Source organism: Eptatretus burgeri, chromosome 18, assembly GCF_056783735.1.
Source record: "Eptatretus burgeri isolate ZD-2024b chromosome 18, Ebu_testis_v1, whole genome shotgun sequence".
Taxonomy (NCBI): Eukaryota; Metazoa; Chordata; class Myxini; order Myxiniformes; family Myxinidae; genus Eptatretus; species Eptatretus burgeri.
In genome coordinates this window covers 11,826,841-11,845,418 of record NC_140978.1, presented here as the reverse complement: position 1 = coordinate 11,845,418, position 18,578 = coordinate 11,826,841, and the positions used below count along the sequence as shown (strand labels likewise).

Here is an 18,578-nt window from a genome sequence, read left to right as displayed (position 1 = left end):
CTCCCCCACTAGTTGGCTGATGTGTTTGAAACTTTTAGAACAGTCTGTCATAATAAAAAATTCTTATGGATTCGACCCCGCTCACTATTACATGGCCCCGGGTTTGGCTTGGAATGCCATGTTAAAAATGACAAAACAGAATTTGGAATTAATCAGTGATATAGATATGCTTTTAATGATAGAGAAGGCTAAAAGAGGAGAAATATCTCAAGTATGTTCCAAGAGATATTATATGCAAAAGCAATGAACAAATATCTTCCTGATTTTAATAAGAATGAGGACAACTCTTACCTGATGTATTATGATGCTAACAATTTGTATGGGTGGGCTATGTTTCAATCTTTACCTTATAGAAAACTTAAATGGGTTAAAGAAAAACATTATGAAAAAATTTTACAAGACATTGTTGTCTCCTCTCAAAAAGAATTGGATGAAGCTGAAGTTGGATGTTATTTTGAGGTTGATTTAAAATATCCATAAGAACTTCATCACAAACATAAAGACCTACCTTTATGCCCCTGATAAAGAAAGTCCAAGAAAAGAATGGTTAAGTGATTACCAACAGTCATTTAATATAAAAGGTAAATCTACAGAAAAACTACTTACTACATTAAATGATAAAGAAAGTTGTTTTGCATCAAAGGAACTTGAGACAATATTTATCTGCTGGGTTGAGAGTGAGGAAAATTCACAGGATTTTGAAATTTAAAGAAGTATGTTGATTTTAGTACAAAAAGGAGAACAGAAGCAAAAACAGATTTTGAGAAGGACTTTTACAAATTAATGAATAATGCTGTATTTGGAAAGACTATGGAAAATGTTAGGAATCGACAAAACATAAGACTTGCTCCATCTTGGAAACAGGCTTCAAAGTTAATTAATAGACCAAGCTTTGAGCGAGCGGAGGCGTTTTCAGAGAACTTTTGTGTTATTCATTTGAAAAAAGAGAGTATTGAAATGGATAAACCTATTTATATAGGAACATCAATTATTGGCTTGTCAAAGTTGTTCATGTACGATTATTAATACAATAATTTAAAATCAAAGGATAATGTGTCCTTGTTATGTATGGATACAGATAGTTTTATATTAGAAATTAAGACAAGTGATGTATATGAGGGATTGATAATATTGATATATATGATGCAAGTAATTATAAGTCAGGTGATGTGTTGTTTTCATCAAAGAATAAAAAAGTTATTGGTAAGTTTAAAAATTAATTGGGTGGGAAGGTCATGAGTGAATTTATAGGATTGAGATCAAAGTCTGATGCTTTCACGTATATTGATAATAATAACATTGAAAGGTGTGATAAGAAGCTAAAGGGAATAAAGAAAAATATAATCAAGGAAACAATCAACTTTAAACATTATTACAACTGTATTTTTATTTTTTTTTTGTATACCTTGGTCGAGGCTCGTATGAGAGCTAACACACAACTCACAGCAAGGAGGCATGAGACAAGAGGGGCGGGAGTGGAAGGGACAAAACAGTGGGGAACAGACACATTAGGTGAACTGTGGAAGGGAGAGGGATGGGGATGGGACGGGGAACATGGCGAAGAGAAGATGGACATTTCAGGGACTTTCAGGAAGGAAAGCAGGAGAAATGAAGGAAGTGGGCTTGGGTGGATTATCGGGGGTAGAAAAGATCGAGGATTTGGATGGGGGAAGATAAGAGGTGGTGGTGAACAGCTGTTTTGAAAGCCTGGAGGGAAAAATGGGAAAGAATAGAGTGAGGAAGTTTATTCCAAAGGCGGGAAAAAAGAGGAATGAAAGAGTGAAGATGAGCAGTGATTCGTGATTTTGGTAGTTTTACCAGAAGGGGGTTGTTGGCGGACCTTGAGCGCCCTGTGGAAATGTGGTGGGGACAAATTGCAGAGAGAGCAGGGGGGCAAGGCTGGAGAGGAGTCGGTAGAAGACAGAAAGACCACCGACCAATCTGCGGTGATTGAGTGAGAGGCCCAAAGACTCAGCTTCATTGCGGAAGATGCCGATGATCTTAAATGCCCTGGTTTCGACAGCGTGAAGCCGAGAAAGGTGGGAGGCAGGAGCACCAGCCCAGAGGGGGAGAGCAGTACTCCATCAGGCTACGGACAAAAGCTTTGTAAGTGGTCAGGAGCTCAAGAGGGCCGAGGAAGGACTTAGCACGACGGAGGATTCCCAGTCGGCGACTGGCTTTTGAGGAGAGGTTGGAAATGTGACTTTCCCAGGAAAGGTCATGGCAGATAGTGAGACCTAGAAGCTTGAAAGAAAAGACTTCTTCCAGAGGATTGTTGAGAAAGTGGATGGGGGGGTTTTGTAAACGGTCCTTTCGAAGAGACATAGTGAGAGTGTGAGATTTGTCTGGATTGAAAGACATGTTCCACGTGTTGGACCAGTTTGTGATTTTATCCAGATCTGCAGTGAGCGAAGAAGCTGCTGCTTGCCGGTCTGAGGGATGACAGATGGTACGGCAGAGGGTGGAGTCGTCGGCAAAGAGAAATAGAGGATTTTCCAGAGAGTCCGAGAGATCATTGATGAAAACCAGACAAAGAACAGGGCCCAGAACGCTACCTTGAGGAACTCCAGCCTGCACAGGAAGAGGGGATGAAAGAACTCCATTTAGGGCCACACGTTGACTGTGACAGGAGAGGAAGTCTGTGAGCCATGAGTGGAGATGGCCTTGAATACCATGGGAAGAGAGTTTGGTGAGTAGGGCAGGGTGCCAGACTGTGTCAAAAGCACGTGATATGTCCAGGGATACGGCTCGGATTTCCTGTCTGGCATTGAGGACCTCCATCCATTGATGGGAGAGCAGAAGCAGCATATCCAGGGTAGAGTGACCTGGTCTGAAACCAAATTGATGATTGGAAATCAAGCCATTGGAGAAGAGGAAGGATTTCATGTCTGAAGCGATGATGGATTCCATCACCTTGCTGATGATTGGGAGAAGGCTGATTGGTCTGTAGTTACAGGGATCTGTTTTTGCACCTTTTTTATGCAGGGCAGTGATGTTAGTTTAACCTTAAAGAAGGAAGAGTACAGAAAAATGAATACAATAAGAAGTTATAAACATCAATTATATTCAGAAGAGATAAATAAGAAAGCATTCGGAGCTTTTGATGATAAAAGATATATTTTACAGAATGGAATCAATCGTCTCCCTTATGGTTATAAGTATGTGTTAAGATATTGGATTGGGAATTTTAACAGGCTACCGCCAACTTTTTACTGATTTATAAATGATAGAACCAAGCAATAACCAAACCAAAGAGTGGAGATGAAATCAGCCTTGGTATTTAAATGGGAAACATAAAGAATGTGAGAAATATCAAATAAGTCTTATTGAAGAAATAACCGTGGTAAAAGTAGACAAAACAAATAAGCGGATAAATTTAATTACAAATAACTTGGAGGATGTAAAAAAAAAAAAATTAATATCCTTGAATGGACTGAAAACTTTGATGGTTATCAATTGAACAATGGAAAAACAATTTACTACAATCTCAAAATGATATGTGGCTCAGGAGGTGGTCAAATAAGGGCATTAAGAGAAGTTTATCATTTCATTTCTGCTCAACAAAGACACTTAAACCAAGCACAAAGTTCCAAGTTATTCTTTGTGAATATACTCAATGGAAATGAATGTTATAAGAAAATGAAGTTATTCCCTAAAGTCAAACATGGACAAATATTTGTTGGTTCGCTCTTTTAGTGGAATGAAAATATAAAAGGACTGTGATTATGTTGGGGGGGGAAGAAGTGCTTCAATCAGTAAGTCTCGATTTTACATTTGCTTGTATGGGAGGGGGAGGAAATGAGTCTCAATTTTACATTTGCTTGTATGGGAGGGAAGGGGATAGGTGGGGAGAAAATCAGTCTCCAATTTTGAGCTTTTGGGGCTTGAGACAAAGTTTTTCCCTTTTTCCCCATTCATCTGAATGGGTGTCCCAGAAGCCCCATTTATCATCTACTGCCATCCCTGATTTATCATTGAATTGGACACCCCTGATTTATCATCAAATTGGAGACCCCTGATCTGTCATCAACTTGGACATCCCTGATCTATCATCGACTTGGACATCCTTGATCTATCATCAAATTGGACACCCCTGACCTATCATCGACTTGGACATCCCTGGTCTATCATCGACTTGGACATCCCTGATCTATCATCGACTTGGACATCCCTGATCTATCATCGAATTGGACACCCCTGATCTATCATCGACTTGGACATTCCTGATCTGTCATCGACTTGGATATCCCTGATCTATCATGGAATTGGACATCCCTGATTTATCATCGACTTGGACATCCCTGATCTATCATCGAATTGGCCATCCCTGATTTATCATTGAATTGGATATTTTACATGTCTGATCTATCATCATGCCTCACTCAGATGGTCTCCTAGACCTACAACTGATTGGAAGTTAACGGAATTTTTTCCTTAATTGATGGTGAAAACAATTGCTTGTCCACCAGATACGATGATTGGCATCCCAGATATGCAAGCTATTTCGGCACCTCACCCTCCTCTGCCTCAGATTCTTCCTCCTTAGGCCCCTGTCGATGAGGTGCCACAGTTCACCCTCCTCATCATTTGTGGCTGACAGGGTAGAAAGGGCAGGATGATACTTGTGGAAGGAGTGTTCTTTTTCCACAGAAGCTCGACAACAACTGCTCGTGAAACCTTCCTTTCTTTACCCTCACACGCTTTTGTTCCTTCCCTCATGAGCCTTCTCACTGTTTGAGTCTTCTGCTCAGGCGAGCTTGTCCCGTTCGCTTCTGCCTTTCTGCTTCACTTAGCCTTTGTGTTTCTCTTAGCCTTTCTGCTCTCTCAGCCATCTTCTCAGGAGCTCTTTTTGTCCCTGCTCGTGCGAGCTTTCCCCGTTCACTTCTGCCTTTCTGCTTCTTCACATCAGCTCTCTTCCCTCGTTCCCTCTCTTCCCCCACAAGCTTTCTCTCTTTCCCATTGGTCCACAGCCGATGGGGAAGGGTTCACGACGTCACTTGTGGAATTTGCTGCGCTATTCTGAGGGAACTTTCAACAAAGCCCCCACCCCGCCCTTTACGCACCCAAAGCCATGACGCAAGCCCCCAGCCCCCAGCCCCCAGCCCCCCCCCCTTCACCACACTTGCAAAATGCCCACTCTTACTGTTCTGCACTGTACCTTGCCTTTGAGAAGTGCCACATCTCGCAGGCCACGATGAGCACCAAGCATCATGAATATGCATGTGAGATGCGACATGAACATGCATGTGAGAGCACCCGATGGGTTAATGACCACAAACGGGTCAAACTTGCCCATTTAAACAATGCACGACTGGAGGGAACATGAAGGGGAATCCCGCCGGACCGAGGGATGACCGAACGGCTGCAGCGTTGAAGGCAAGATTGATGGGGTGAAGGAGGGACTGTTGAAAGGATGTTTGATGAAGGGGAGATTATTGGTGGACCGTTGAAACGGGCCGATGGGGGTAAAGGAGAGAAGATTGAAAGTAGCAGAGGGATTGAACAGAACGATGGTGTAAAGGAAGAAATATTGAAAGTAACAGAGGGGGAGGGGGGAGACATTACACTGGAAAATACAGCCGAGCCAATGCATGCCCCCCAAACAGCCCTTTGACAAGGGACCATGGCCTATCAATACAAAGACTAAGGAAATAACTGATCCTCGGGTCACTTACGTATCCATGTATGCTCTCCCCTGGGATAAGTTTTCCAAAACCATAACATTAATTTGATTGCTTTTGACAGTTACATGTAGTACATGCTTGGGAGTCTCAGTGATGCATGTTTCTGTCTGCGCTATCGCTAATGATTTGCCAACAAGCGATTAAACCAGTGTGGCAGCTGAGAGGGTGTGTAGCATTTGGATTGTCATGCATGTAATATTTTCCTCCGCCACCGAAGGTGAAGGAGGTTGTTTTCACCACTTTCCGTCTGTTACTTGTAAGATCAAAGATTTTTAGGTCATCTCTATCATCTCAGTAGAGATGACCTAATAACCCCAGTCTCGAAGTCTGTCCGTCCGTCCGTCCATAATCAAACCGAGTGGAGACAAATAACCAATAGTGGAATGGATAGAGGTCGATTAGACATGAACAACGATATAACTTTCAAGGTCGTCCAAGGTCGAGGTCAACGTCACGAGGCTGTCAAAGTTGCGAAAATCGTCGATTTCAAATCGTATCTCCTCCCTCATTTATCAAGAGAGATCAAATGTTATTAGTGATTCAGATACTACGGACTATTATCGAGAACAACACGAGCCATTTTTTGAAATTTGCTCTCGTTCCGATTTTATAGCCCTTCAAACTTCGTTCTGATTCCCCGTATGGGCCGTTCATAAAGTACGTACATACAAAAAAAAAGTATTAAAAAATTAAGAACCGGAACTCTCCGAGACAAATATTACATTTGAAGCTTTTGTCAGATTTCACTAAAACAATGGAATACAAGTTTATATGCACACTTACTTTCATTTATGACATCAACATTGTTTTGAATGTCAATTTGTACTTTTATTTTCAAAATTGACGTGCTGTGATATTAAAAGAAAAAGGTAAATTACACCGCTCGGGACTGCATCGTCATGACTTACAAACATCGGTTCATAAGGAACTGCTGGCTTTGCAAGCGATTAGCGATGTATGAGGGGGGTGGGTGGGTGGTCACTAGCCTGCATACAGAGGGGGGTGGGTGGGTGGTCACTAGCCTACATACAGAGGGGGGTGGGTGGGTGGTCACTAGCCTGCATACAGAGGGGGTGGGTGGTCACTAGCCTGCATACAGAGGGGGTGGGTGGGTGGTCACTAGCCTACATACAGAGGGGTGGGTGGGTGGTCACTAGCCTGCATACAGAGGGGGGTAGGTGGTCACTAGCCTGCATACAGAGGGGAGTGGGTGGGTGGTCACAAGCCTACATACAGAGGGGGGTGGGTGGGTGGTCACTAGCCTGCATACAGAGGGGGGTGGGTGGTCACTAGCCTGCATACAGAGGGGAGTGGGTGGGTGGTCACAAGCCTACATACAGAGGGGGGTGGGTGGGTGGTCACTGGCCTGCATACAGAGGGGGTGGGTGGTTTTGAAACCCGGAAGTAGAGCGTACGTACTTTATGAACTGCCCCTATTCCAGTCTGGCACAGAGTTACTTTCGACCTCTGGCAGAGATGACCGGCACTCCCTCTTGGGGGTATTTTTTTAAGTATATTGGTCAGTCGAGTTTGTTATTGGGTAGTCGATCTATCTACCCTTATTGTCAGGTTTTCCGTCGTTACGTATGTCTGTCTGTCTGTCTGTTTGGCCAGTACTCCGTTAATCGTAGGCCGATTTTGATGAAACTCTGGGGGTAGGTTCATACCATGACCTAGTTGTGCGCGTTTGAGAACCGTTGCTATGGACCCCTCGGCTGCCTAGCAACGGGCCTTTGAAATTTTCAAAAAAATAAAAAGATCGAAATTCAAAAATCAAACTATGATCGTTTGAGGGCAACACATTCAGCCTCCTTGATAAAAAAAATTTAGCCCGCTCCCATGAAAACTGTCGGAGAAGATAGACTTTGAATGAACCCTGGTCGAAAAAAATTTAAAAAACGAAGTTTGTTATATCTCAGAGACTATGAGTCAGACATACATGAAACTGGTATGGTAGGTTCATGGTGTGTCCTAGTTATGTGTGAGAAAGAACCGTTGCTATGGACGCTTTTGTTGGTTAGTAACTGCTGAAAAACGACTAAATTAGACTTGATCGACTACCCATGTCCGCCTACCGGCTTGTTCTGCCTGTTTGTCTGTCAATCGCCTACAGATCACAATTTAAATCCAATATTTACGAAACTTCACCAGGTTGTAGAGGTAGTCTCAAATGAGAATCTTATTGATTTTGAGGTAAAAGGTCATCTTGAGATCAAATTTCTAAAATCGTCATTTTTCATCCGATTGACTTGAAATTTGAACAGGATTTGCATATTGCGTCACTAAATTGGGAAACCATCTTTTTGAGATCAAAACATCAAAGATCAACTCAAGGTCAAACTTCTAAAATCATCAATTTTTCTCTGAAAAATCGTCAATTTTCATCTGATTGACTTGAAAAGTTAAACAGCAATTGCATAGTGCAATACTGAATTGGGAAACCAACTATTTTTGAGATCAAAAGGTCAACTCAAGATCAAACTTCTAAAATCATCAATTTACATCCTATTAACTTGTTGAAAGTTGAACTGGATTTGCATAGTCCATCACTTAATTGGGAAAGCAACTATTTTTGAGGTCAAAAGGTCAAGGGTCAAGTCAAGGTCAAATTTCTAAAATCATCAATTTCAATTTTAAAAATAATCAATTTTCATCCGATTGACCTAAGCTTTGATTAAGATTGTCAATTTTAATCTTAATGAAATGGACAATTTGATGTATCCATGGCTTTGCCTCGATTAAATGTTGGGTTGTGAAAACACATCAATTTATGGCACAACACAATGAAAAGTAACCATTTCCTGGCCACCAAGGATTATTGCGATGCAACAGGAAAAATTAATGGGAGCTGCCTTCTTTTTTTGTGTGCAAAGTTGAGGCTCATGGAGGAGCTTGAACATAAAACGGATCAGGATGTAACAGAACAAGCCGGTAGGCGACGAGGGATCCGCTAGGATCGAAGCGCTGGATTCGATGCTTTTCATTCTGACCGATCCACCGACGAAGATTCATTGCCAAGACGTATTGGTTCACATACAATTGTTCCTCTGCCTGGCAAGATTTTTCCTATTGCGTATTTTGCCAACTGGCACTCCTCACAGGACTACTATTTGAAAAATAAAACCTAAATCAAAAATCAGCTCGAGTAAAATTTTCTAAATATTCCGAAGTCTCGTTTCTCCACATTCAAAACTGTAGGACAAGTATTGAAAATAGTGAACGTAGGTCGAGAAAAAGTATTTTTTTTTCTAATTTTGCGTATTTCAGCCCTGACACCCTTGGTGATCGAATCTGGAAAAATGCTGCGGTTCAATTTTGTAGTAGTTATTAAATTCTATCCATACACCGAATTTGAACGTTCCGGCGTCAACGGTTTCCGAGGTCAAGGTCACTTAACATATTCCCTGGTTCACCACCTTTCTGCATTCGGAGGGCTGCCATTCGGAAACTATGAGAGATAGAGGAACATTATGCTGTCGCGATAACTTGATGGGGATGCAAGGAATAGGCAGGAGTTGGTCCGGTCGCTCGACCTATCATAGAAGCCGCGCTACGTCAGTTACCGTTTGGGTTCTTAAAACGTGGTTTTTCAGCCGCTGCATAGCAACGGGTGGTTGCTTAGCAACAAAACTCAAACGTGCACACTCCCAGCCCATATGGCACCTGTCGCCAAGTTTCATCGAAATCGGTTTGCTGGTTTGTGCTGTGGAGCCTCGCGTTGCAGACACACACACACACACACACACACACGGAAAACCCGACAATAACGGATATCTAGCGAATCCCAACAAATGGAACAGTAGAAAGAGATAGGGGGAAACACACAAACAGCCGGGCTGAGAGACAAAATAAAAGGATACCCAGAGAAATGAGGGATGTGGGGAAGAATGAGGGCTCGGGGAGGACACACAACATGGACAAAGAAGCAAACTCTCAGCAAAGAAAAAACTGGAAACCCAGAAAGAAGTGGGCTTGGGGAGGGTTACTTTGGATAAAAAGATCATGGTTGCAGATGGGGGGTGATTTATGATGGTGATGAACAGCTGCCTTGAAGACCTGCAGGTGAGCATGAGATTCAAGAGAACTAGCGATACCCGTGCACATGCACGGGATAGCAGTACAACATAGCTGGTAGCAGACGACAGACCGTACATGGGGAATGACAAAAATACGTATTGTGCAAAATGCAAGTGGTACTATGGAACGCCAAGACTTCCCAAACATTGTCGGCATGTCCGCTAAGTGCCACAGCAATTTCATAGGGATCGTGTGACGGCGAGCCGAGTTTTTAGTGTGCAAGCTTGGTATTATAATAGAGATGTTGAAGTTAGTTCCACAGGCAGGAAAATGAAGAATAAATGAGTGGAGGTAAGCAGTGATTCTGGATTTTTGTAGTTTCACCAGAAGGGCATTGCTGGCAGACTGTGTGTGGTGTGCTTACCCTGCAGAAACCTGGGAGAGGGGTGGGGTTGCAGAGCATGGATAGAGCAGAGGATGCAAGACCAGAAAGGAGACGTCAGAAGACAGAGAGGCCCATCGATTCAGCTTCATTGTGAAAGATTCCAATGATCTTGAAGGCCTTGGTTTCCATGACATCAAGCCAAGCAAGGTGTGAGGCAGGTACACCACCCCAGAGGGGAGAGCAGTTCTCCAACAAGTTGTGGATGGAGGATTGTAGGTAGATAAGAGTTCAGGTGTGCTCAGGAAGGACTTTGCATGATGGGGGATGCCCAGTGGATGACTGACTGGCTTTGCTGGCCAACTTCAAACTCAAGAATATTTATAAGAAAGTGGATGGGAGGGTTTGCCAGATGGTCCTTTCAGAGAGAGACATTGAGAGTGTGGATTTGTCTGGATTGAAAGACATATTCCAAGTGTTGGACCAGCTCATGTTTCTATCAAGGTCTACAAAGAGGGAAGAGGCTGCTGCCTGGCTATCTGAAGCTCGAGGGATGTTACGACAGAGGGTGGAGTCATCAGAAAGAGGTAAAGAGGATTTCACGGAGTTAGAGAGATTGTTGATGTGGACACAGAGAAGGGGTGGGGTTGGAGAGACACGGGCGTGAAGAAGGTGTGGGGGAGGGTACCAACATAGAGGGGTTTGACACCATTAATGGACATGAAGGGGAATTGATTGTCTTGTGCAGATAACATCTGCAAATTGGACTTCTCAATTTTCCCAATCTGGATATACGAAGACAAACTTATCATGGCGGCGTGGAATGAATGCTTGTTGAAGGCACAGAGGAAAGTGTTGCTGTCGTTACCGGTGGAGAGTTAGGTTTTGGAAATAAGCCTTTTAAAGAAACAGAAAAATAAGAATATATCATGATGACAAAGAAGAGCATGTGGGGGTGTTCCTGACAGAAATAAGGACAGTGAAGCATTTTTACAGCATGTGCGCTGTATACAATTGCAACGACTTTGAAATGTCCCCGGTGTCTACCACGTCTCCGGTGTCCCAATGCCCACCCCTTCCCCACGTGCCTGTGACAGCCAATGACGGCCGTCCGGTAGATGCAGTGCGTGACCCAGACCGAAATGGCGACAGTTGACAGAAATACCCGAGTATTTCAATGGAAATTTGTGAAACTAACGTGTTATATATGTGAAAACCATTGAATTTATTGCTTGACGGAAAAAAAAGCAAGAAACGCGCCCCTCTCATGTACGAACGACCGAAAGACGTCATTTCCGCCCACCATTGCATTTCGCGCCGAAAGACGTCATTTCCGCCCACCATCGCATTTCGCGCCGAAAGACGTCATTTCCGCCCACCATCGCATTTTGCGCCAAACGGTGAAAGGTAAGTTCTTCTTATGTCATTGTTCTTTTGCGGCCTCCTGCCACGCTGTATCGAACGATTTCATTCCTTCTGTTATATATATAAAGGTGCTTATCACAATAATAACAAGATTTTTACATTTCAAATATTAAGTACGCTTTTTAATTGTTTTTCAACTGAAAAAGCATAAATTGCATATTTTAACATTAGTGTACTCATTTGCTTCACCACACGCGCTGTATTGAAGGATTTCACTTGTTTTTAATGTTATGAAAAGCTTTTAAAGGACGAAGCATTTCATTCAATGAAAACTCAGTTTGGAGATATTGAGAAAAGGGAGAGATAAATAATGAGGTGCATGCAGCTTGAGATCGTGATTTTTTTTTTGGAGTAAAAAAAATTGTTTTTTTATTTATTTATTTTGGCTAGGATAAAATTAAGGAAGCTGAAAAGACAATACTTGGGAGAAAGGAAGCTGAACAAGGCACGTGGCATCAGAGCAGAGACAGAATTTGTATGCAGACTAACTAAGGCCTGATCAAGTAGGCCAGAGCCACAGGGACACAAATTCTACAATTAAACACAACAAGGGAAGGTTTAACATGGAAAATTGGACGTAAACACAAACAGCAACACGGATAAAAATATAACAGAAAGGCACATATATGGTGCAGAACACTTATCTTTGATGAACTCATGGAAGGAAGAACTCCACAATCCACGTCCAACATGCACAGACCCGGAACCGGAAAAAAGTCTTTAAGGATTTTCCACTTTTGTTTATGTAACTCAGGTGAGCAAATCCTGTAAAGGGTCTCTAACTGATCACACCAAAGCATAAGGCTCATCAAATTATAGTTTCTCCCCCTCTCAACAATATTTTTGGTATTTGGCAAAAACGCCCATGTTGGGCACATAAGATTGTATGGATTTTTGGCCAAACTGAATGAATCCCTTGAGTTAACATATGTGAAATGTATTGTGGATGACAGGCCATGAGGCAGTGTGAAAATGCACGCACAGCATGGAGACACAAGCACAATCGATTTGCCTGAAGATAGTTGGACAGGCACGTATTCAAAGTTCAGTGAAGCATAAGTCCAGTGCTCAGGTGAAATGTTGTCAAATTCCTTTAAGCCAAACATAAATAAAATACTGGCTGTTAAGCTGAACATACAGGTGATATTTAGTCACACATTTGTTCTTATCAAATTCGACAGAACACAATGGAGTCGTTGAAGGTGCTGTTCAGCTTATTGTGATGACAGGCTTGTAGGTTGTTCTTAACATGACTGCACTGTGCTTTTTTTGGGGGCAATTATTGAGCTCAATTAATGATTAAAAATAGAATGACTGACATTCAATCCAATGGCAAACATGATGTCATGAGAGCAGAGACATGCCATACATAATGTTGCGGAAATTGCCCTTAGTGTATTACTAAATATTGGATTAGCCCAGATCCCCCATTAAATGCATGTTTAGCTAGGTTGTTCGGTAAATGGACGCTACATGTGTGTCGGGAGGTGTAAGAGACTGTTCATCGTTGGTACATTGGTGGTGGACCGAGAGGCTCTTCTTCTTCCTTTCTCTCTCCGGACAATAGACTCCGCCCAGCACGCTGAGAGGGGGAGTGGCCTAGAGAAGGAAGTGAAACTGAAGGGAGGAGTTTGTCGGCTTCATAAAGGGGCGCGCCCCAAAAAGAAAAGGTGGTAAAACTGTGAGCGCCGAGGTGGTGCCGATCGGCTGTACACGGGACGGCTGTGTCTGTTTTTCGTGAGGAACGAGCCGAAAGAAAGGCAGGGAAGGCAACAGATTAACGACGAGTGTCGAGTCGCGATCTGCTGGATGAGCAGGGGCTTCGAGGCGAGCGAGAAAAGGAAAGGCAGTGGTGAATCGGCCGGGAGAGAAAACTGAACCCGAGGGTCGAGTCTGCGATCGGTAGAAGCTGAACCTGAGTGCGCCGAGTCTGCGATCGGCAGAAGCTGAACCTGAGTGCGCCGAGTCTGCGATCGGCAGAAGCTGAACCTGAGTGCGCCGAGTCTGCGATCGGCAGAAGCTGAACCTGAGTGCGCCGAGTCTGCGATCGGCAGGAGCTGAACCTGAGTGCGCCGAGTCTGCGATCGGCAGAAGCTGAACCTGAGTGCGCCGAGTCTGCGATCGGCTGGAGCTGAACCTGAGTGCGCCGAGTCTGCGATCAGCAGGAGCTGAACCTGAGTGCGCCGAGTCTGCGATCGGCAGAAGCTGAACCTGAGTGCGCCGAGTCTGCGATCGGCAGAAGCTGAACCTGAGTGCGCCGAGTCTGCGATCGGCAGGAGCTGAACCTGAGTGCGCCGAGTCTGCGATCGGCAGGAGCTGAACCTGAGTGCGCCGAGTCTGCCATCGGCCAAGAAAGAAAAGCTGGACCTTGTGAGAAACCAGCTGAGACCCACCATCGATCTGACAGTCTTGTGCCGTCGACATTGCGCGGGGTCAGAACACGCTGAGGAGGGCGTGCGCAAGCCGTGCCTTGAGAAGAAAGAGTACGGCGCTGCCATCTTGCCACACGGCATGCTCGAGCTTGGGGCTCGAATCAGTGGACATCGGCTTGTCGCGAGCCACATTGGTGCTTTTGACACTTTCCTCTCATCCATGAAACATCACCAAGTACTCTGTCTTGTCTGCATGCTGTCCATGTCTTTTCTGCATGTCGTTTAAAGTTTATCTCGTTAGAGTTCCCTTCGAAACCCATAATCCGTAGCTCCCTAGTTAAGAACGGGTTATAGATTAATTATAACATTGTCGTGAATGCGTTGCTTGTGTCGTTTCCCCGATGTCCCCAATAATTCTGGCTGATTCGTATGAAGTTTCCGCTTTGAATCAATTCATGCCGCGCCGAGGAACGATCAGCTCGATTTGGATATAAAAACGAAAATGGTTACAGACTGGTAGACTCCGCTCGGTCTCTGACAAAACCAGTCTGTTTTTGGGTCTATTTCCCCAGCTGGCATGGTACAGGTGTATTTTGGTATCGTGGTTCGAGACGCGTAACCCGAGAAGTGTGCCGAACCAGCCGGCGTTATAACCCCGGAGACGGCGGTGGTGATTGTGGCGCCGAATCTGTAACATTTGGCTGTCGAGAGTAGGGTGCGAAAACCCAAACTAGTTACGGACAGTGATTGACGCACTCGTCCGAGCCCCCCCCCCCCAACCCCCGGATCCGTAACAATAATTTAATCAGGATGGTTCGCTAACTTTGTATGTTCCGTTTAATATTACAGTCGTGTGTATAAGGATCTAAAGTGAAAAATATGATTTATAATCTTGTCCATCAATTCTCAGTTTTTGAAGCTTCGTAGTCTCTCCATTTAAATGCAATGTTTTGCATATCTTTGTATCATATAATACCAAAAGAATTACTTTATGGTAGTGGGCTAGATGGAATTCTTTCTCCTGCTCTTCCCTTTTGACTTGTTTAGGTTTGAATGCACAGAGCACAGATGTCATTTTTTTTTCTATGGTTATGGTGCTTCTTAATGGGTTGTTCCCATTGTGACGATACTTCTTGATAATTGCTGTGCTTTGGACATGCAGGACCTCTGGACGAGGACAAGCTACCACATGGTTTCTGCAAAATCACGTATTCCTCTGGAGATCGCTTTGAAGGTTTCTTTGTACGGGGAGAAAAGCAAGGCAAGGGCAAGTTTTACTTCTTTGATGGAAGGTGATTGTTTTTCTTCTCATTCTTAGTTATATGAGTCACCATTGCATAAGTAATTCGGCTAAATTTATCTCACCACAGAAATTTTAACTTGAATACACCTTGAAATACCACATGCTTGTATGCACAGTGCAAAGAAAATTGATGCTATGCTTGTTATTCATAATAAGACGAATAACAGTGTCAATGAAAAACTATAACTGTGATAATTCCTGAGTTCTAAGTTTAGCTATCGAACAATATCATTCCTTAATGTGCACTACCAATTACTACCTGTATGTCCTGAATTGCTCTGCATGAACATGTTATGCTGTTTTGATATTCCAGCCAATAGCTCAGTGTATAATGAAGAACTGGTCTTGATCATGAAGGCGAATGTTGATCTGCATCAGCAGACAGTTAGAATAATGAATGAAATCAACAGGACGTTGATTGAGGGTTGCTGACTGCTGGGGGAAAAAAAGAGAAGTTGACAATTCAGGCATTAACACAGTTTTGCTCCGATGAAGTGTTAATGTCTGGAACGTCAAATTTTCCTTGCTTACCATGGTGGGTTGCACACCTCAATCAATGTCCTGTTGATTTCAGCCACAGCTCGGTGGATGACCCGGTCATTTGACCAATCCCGCAGATTCCCTCATGAATAATCTCGAAAAGGTAAAAACCAGAAAAGGTTTTTTTCTCCCATCAGCCAGTGCATGAGGAAAATCTCCAAACATGAACAAGGATGTTGTAAAGGTCAATCCCGAACTTCTCCCAATCAAACAGGTTCACAGCTTGACTGTCCTATCGGTCTAGCTGGAGCTTGGTGGAGACTGTCCTATCAAACAGAGCTTAAAGAGGCCAGGATTATTGCAGAGATAGGAACTACCAATTTGGTAATAAAATTTGTTTTTGTCATTAATCAGTTTCATCACAGTTATGGTATCAGAACCAGGAATTAAATTTTAAAAGTTTTCATAAGAAAAACAGTTGTGGTACCAGGAACCACAAGCCATACCGGGAACCACATGAACCACATGCCATATGTGTGTGCCGTACACCACCCTGTCTGTGGTCCACAAATATCTGGAGAAGTAACTGGGAAATTTTCATTCAAAAGAAGGATAACCATCAGGCTGTGTGCAGACTCCAAAATGCAGATATTGCCACTCACTACAACCTTCTACAGGGTAAGTCTTACTTCAGCGTGTTAGGGAGTCTGTGTATGGCTGGGGTTTAGTGGTTTAGTAGTTGTGCTGAATAGTAGTTGTGCAGATTTGCAATGAGAAAAGCATGCGATATCAAAACTATTTGTGTGATTATGTGTGCTTGGCTGGAAAGGATGGACCAGCGAGTAAAAATTATCTTGTGGCTTGTTGCGATTTATTCATGTTTTGATTTCTGTGGTTAAGGAGGGGGTTTGGTGGGGAAGGGGGGAATTGCCTCCCATACAAACTTTTCAATTTTTCAAAGAATCACCAAGGCTTACCTTTAAATATGGAATTCAAGTAAAAATTAACAAAATTAAATTTAAAAATATACCATTCCAGAGAGAACACAAAATATGTCAGTCAGCGCTTTTCACTGCTTGAATCAACAAGGAAGGAACTCCAAGCAAGAGGTCAATGGAGGTTTTTTTTATGTGTATCGATGTTGAAGTGACGGGTAGAGAATGAAAATACATCACACAAAAAAGTTGATCAAAGCAATGTCATCCAAAAATGAAATTGCACAACATTTTCAACCGGCGAGGGACCACTCGAAGGACCAGGGACCACTCACTATGACTCTCCGAAAGGACCGTTTAGAAACCACCCCCCCCCCATTTACTTTTTCAACAATCCTCTGGAAGAAGTCCTTTCTTTCAAGCTTCTGGGTCTCAGTATCTGCCATGATCTTTCCTGAGAAAGCCACGTTTCCAACCTGGCCTCCAAAGCCAGTCGCCGACTGGGAATCCTCCGTCATGCAAAGTCCTTCCTCAGCCCACCTGAGCTCCTGACCACATACAGAGCTTTCGTGAACAGACTGATGGAGTACGGCTCTCCCCTCTGGGCTGGTGCTCCCGCCTCCCACCTTTCTCGGCTTCACGCTATAAAAACTAAGGCGTTTAGGATCATTGGTATCTCCCACAGTGAGGCTGAATCTTTGGGCCTCTCACTCTCTCACCACAGGCAGGTCGGTGGTCTTTCTGTCTTCTACCATCTCCTCTCTGGTCTCGCCCCCCCCCCGCTCTGTCTGCAATATGTCCCACCCCCCCCCCATATTTCCGCAGGTTGCTCAAGGTCTGCCAGCAACCCCCTTCTGGTAAAACTACCAAAATCATGAATCACTGCTCACCTTCACTCTTTAATTCCTCTTTTTTCCCCACCTTTGGAATGAACTTCCACACTCTCTTCAATCCCATTCTTCACTCCAGGCCTTCAAAACAGCTGTTCACCACCACCTCTTATCGTCCCCCATCCAAATCCTCGATCTTTTCTACCCCCATTAATCCACCCCAAACCCACCTCCTTCAATTTCCCTGCTTTCCTTCCTGAAAGTCTCTGTAATGTCCATCTTGTATACCCCGTGTTTCCCGCCCCATCCCTCTCCCTTCCACAGATCTCCTAATGTCTGTGTTCCCCACTGTTTTGTCCTTCCCTCTCCCACCCCTCTTGTCTCATGCCCCCTTGCTGTGCATTTGTGTAAACTCTCATACGAGCCTCGACAATGTATTAAAAAAAACACCCTCATCAAGTTCACCTCTTTCCAAGTTTCCACTTTTTCCTTCCTGAGACGTTGGATGCCTCATGGTTTCCACTTTTTTCCAGTTTCCACTTTTTCCACTTTCCAAAGTGGAAAAGTTTCCACTTTTTCCTCCTGAGACGTTGGATGCTTAATGGTTAGGGTGGTGGGCTTTGGATCCAAGGGTCCTGAATTCAAATCCCGCTCAGCTATTGAATTAATACCAGGTGGGGTTAACTCGGCCTGTCATCCTTCCGAGGTCAGCAAATGAGTGCCAGCATGCTGGTATACTGTGCCGGAGTGGCGACCTGTTCAGGATTGTGCTCAAGAGCCAAGGAGACTACTTCGGCAGCACCAATGCTCTGCACAGAGTATGGTCCCAATCTCCCCCCCCTCCTTCCTGAGAGCATGTGTCTGTTTCCATCTTGTACACCCCCTGTGTCTGCCCCTAGCCCTCATTCTTCCCCATACCCTTATTTCTCCAAATGTCTCTCTATTCTGTCCCTCAACCCTGCTGTTAGTCCCTCAAAAAACACTTCTCTTTCTGCTGTTTCTTTTGTTCTGTCACATCCTAATCCATTCTGCATCCCAGCTCCTTCACGAGCCTTAACACTACTGTATATAAAAAGATCATCAGTCAACTTACCAGCACATGTATTCAACAAGTATAATAGCTACTTATTGCAGATAATTGTTACTTTAC

General features: G+C 43.8%; 1 protein-coding gene across 2 annotated transcripts in view; it reads left to right on the top strand.

Annotated features, from left to right (window-relative positions):
- SETD7 (SET domain containing 7, histone lysine methyltransferase) overlaps window positions 1-18,578 on the top strand; it is a 42,359-nt gene that overhangs the window by 8,709 nt on the left and 15,072 nt on the right. For both annotated transcript variants that reach the window (XM_085864345.1, XM_085864344.1), the window contains exon 2: window positions 15,043-15,172. In XM_085864345.1, coding sequence (XP_085720471.1) covers window positions 15,043-15,172 — 130 coding nt within the window. The remainder of the gene's footprint in view (window positions 1-15,042; window positions 15,173-18,578) is intronic.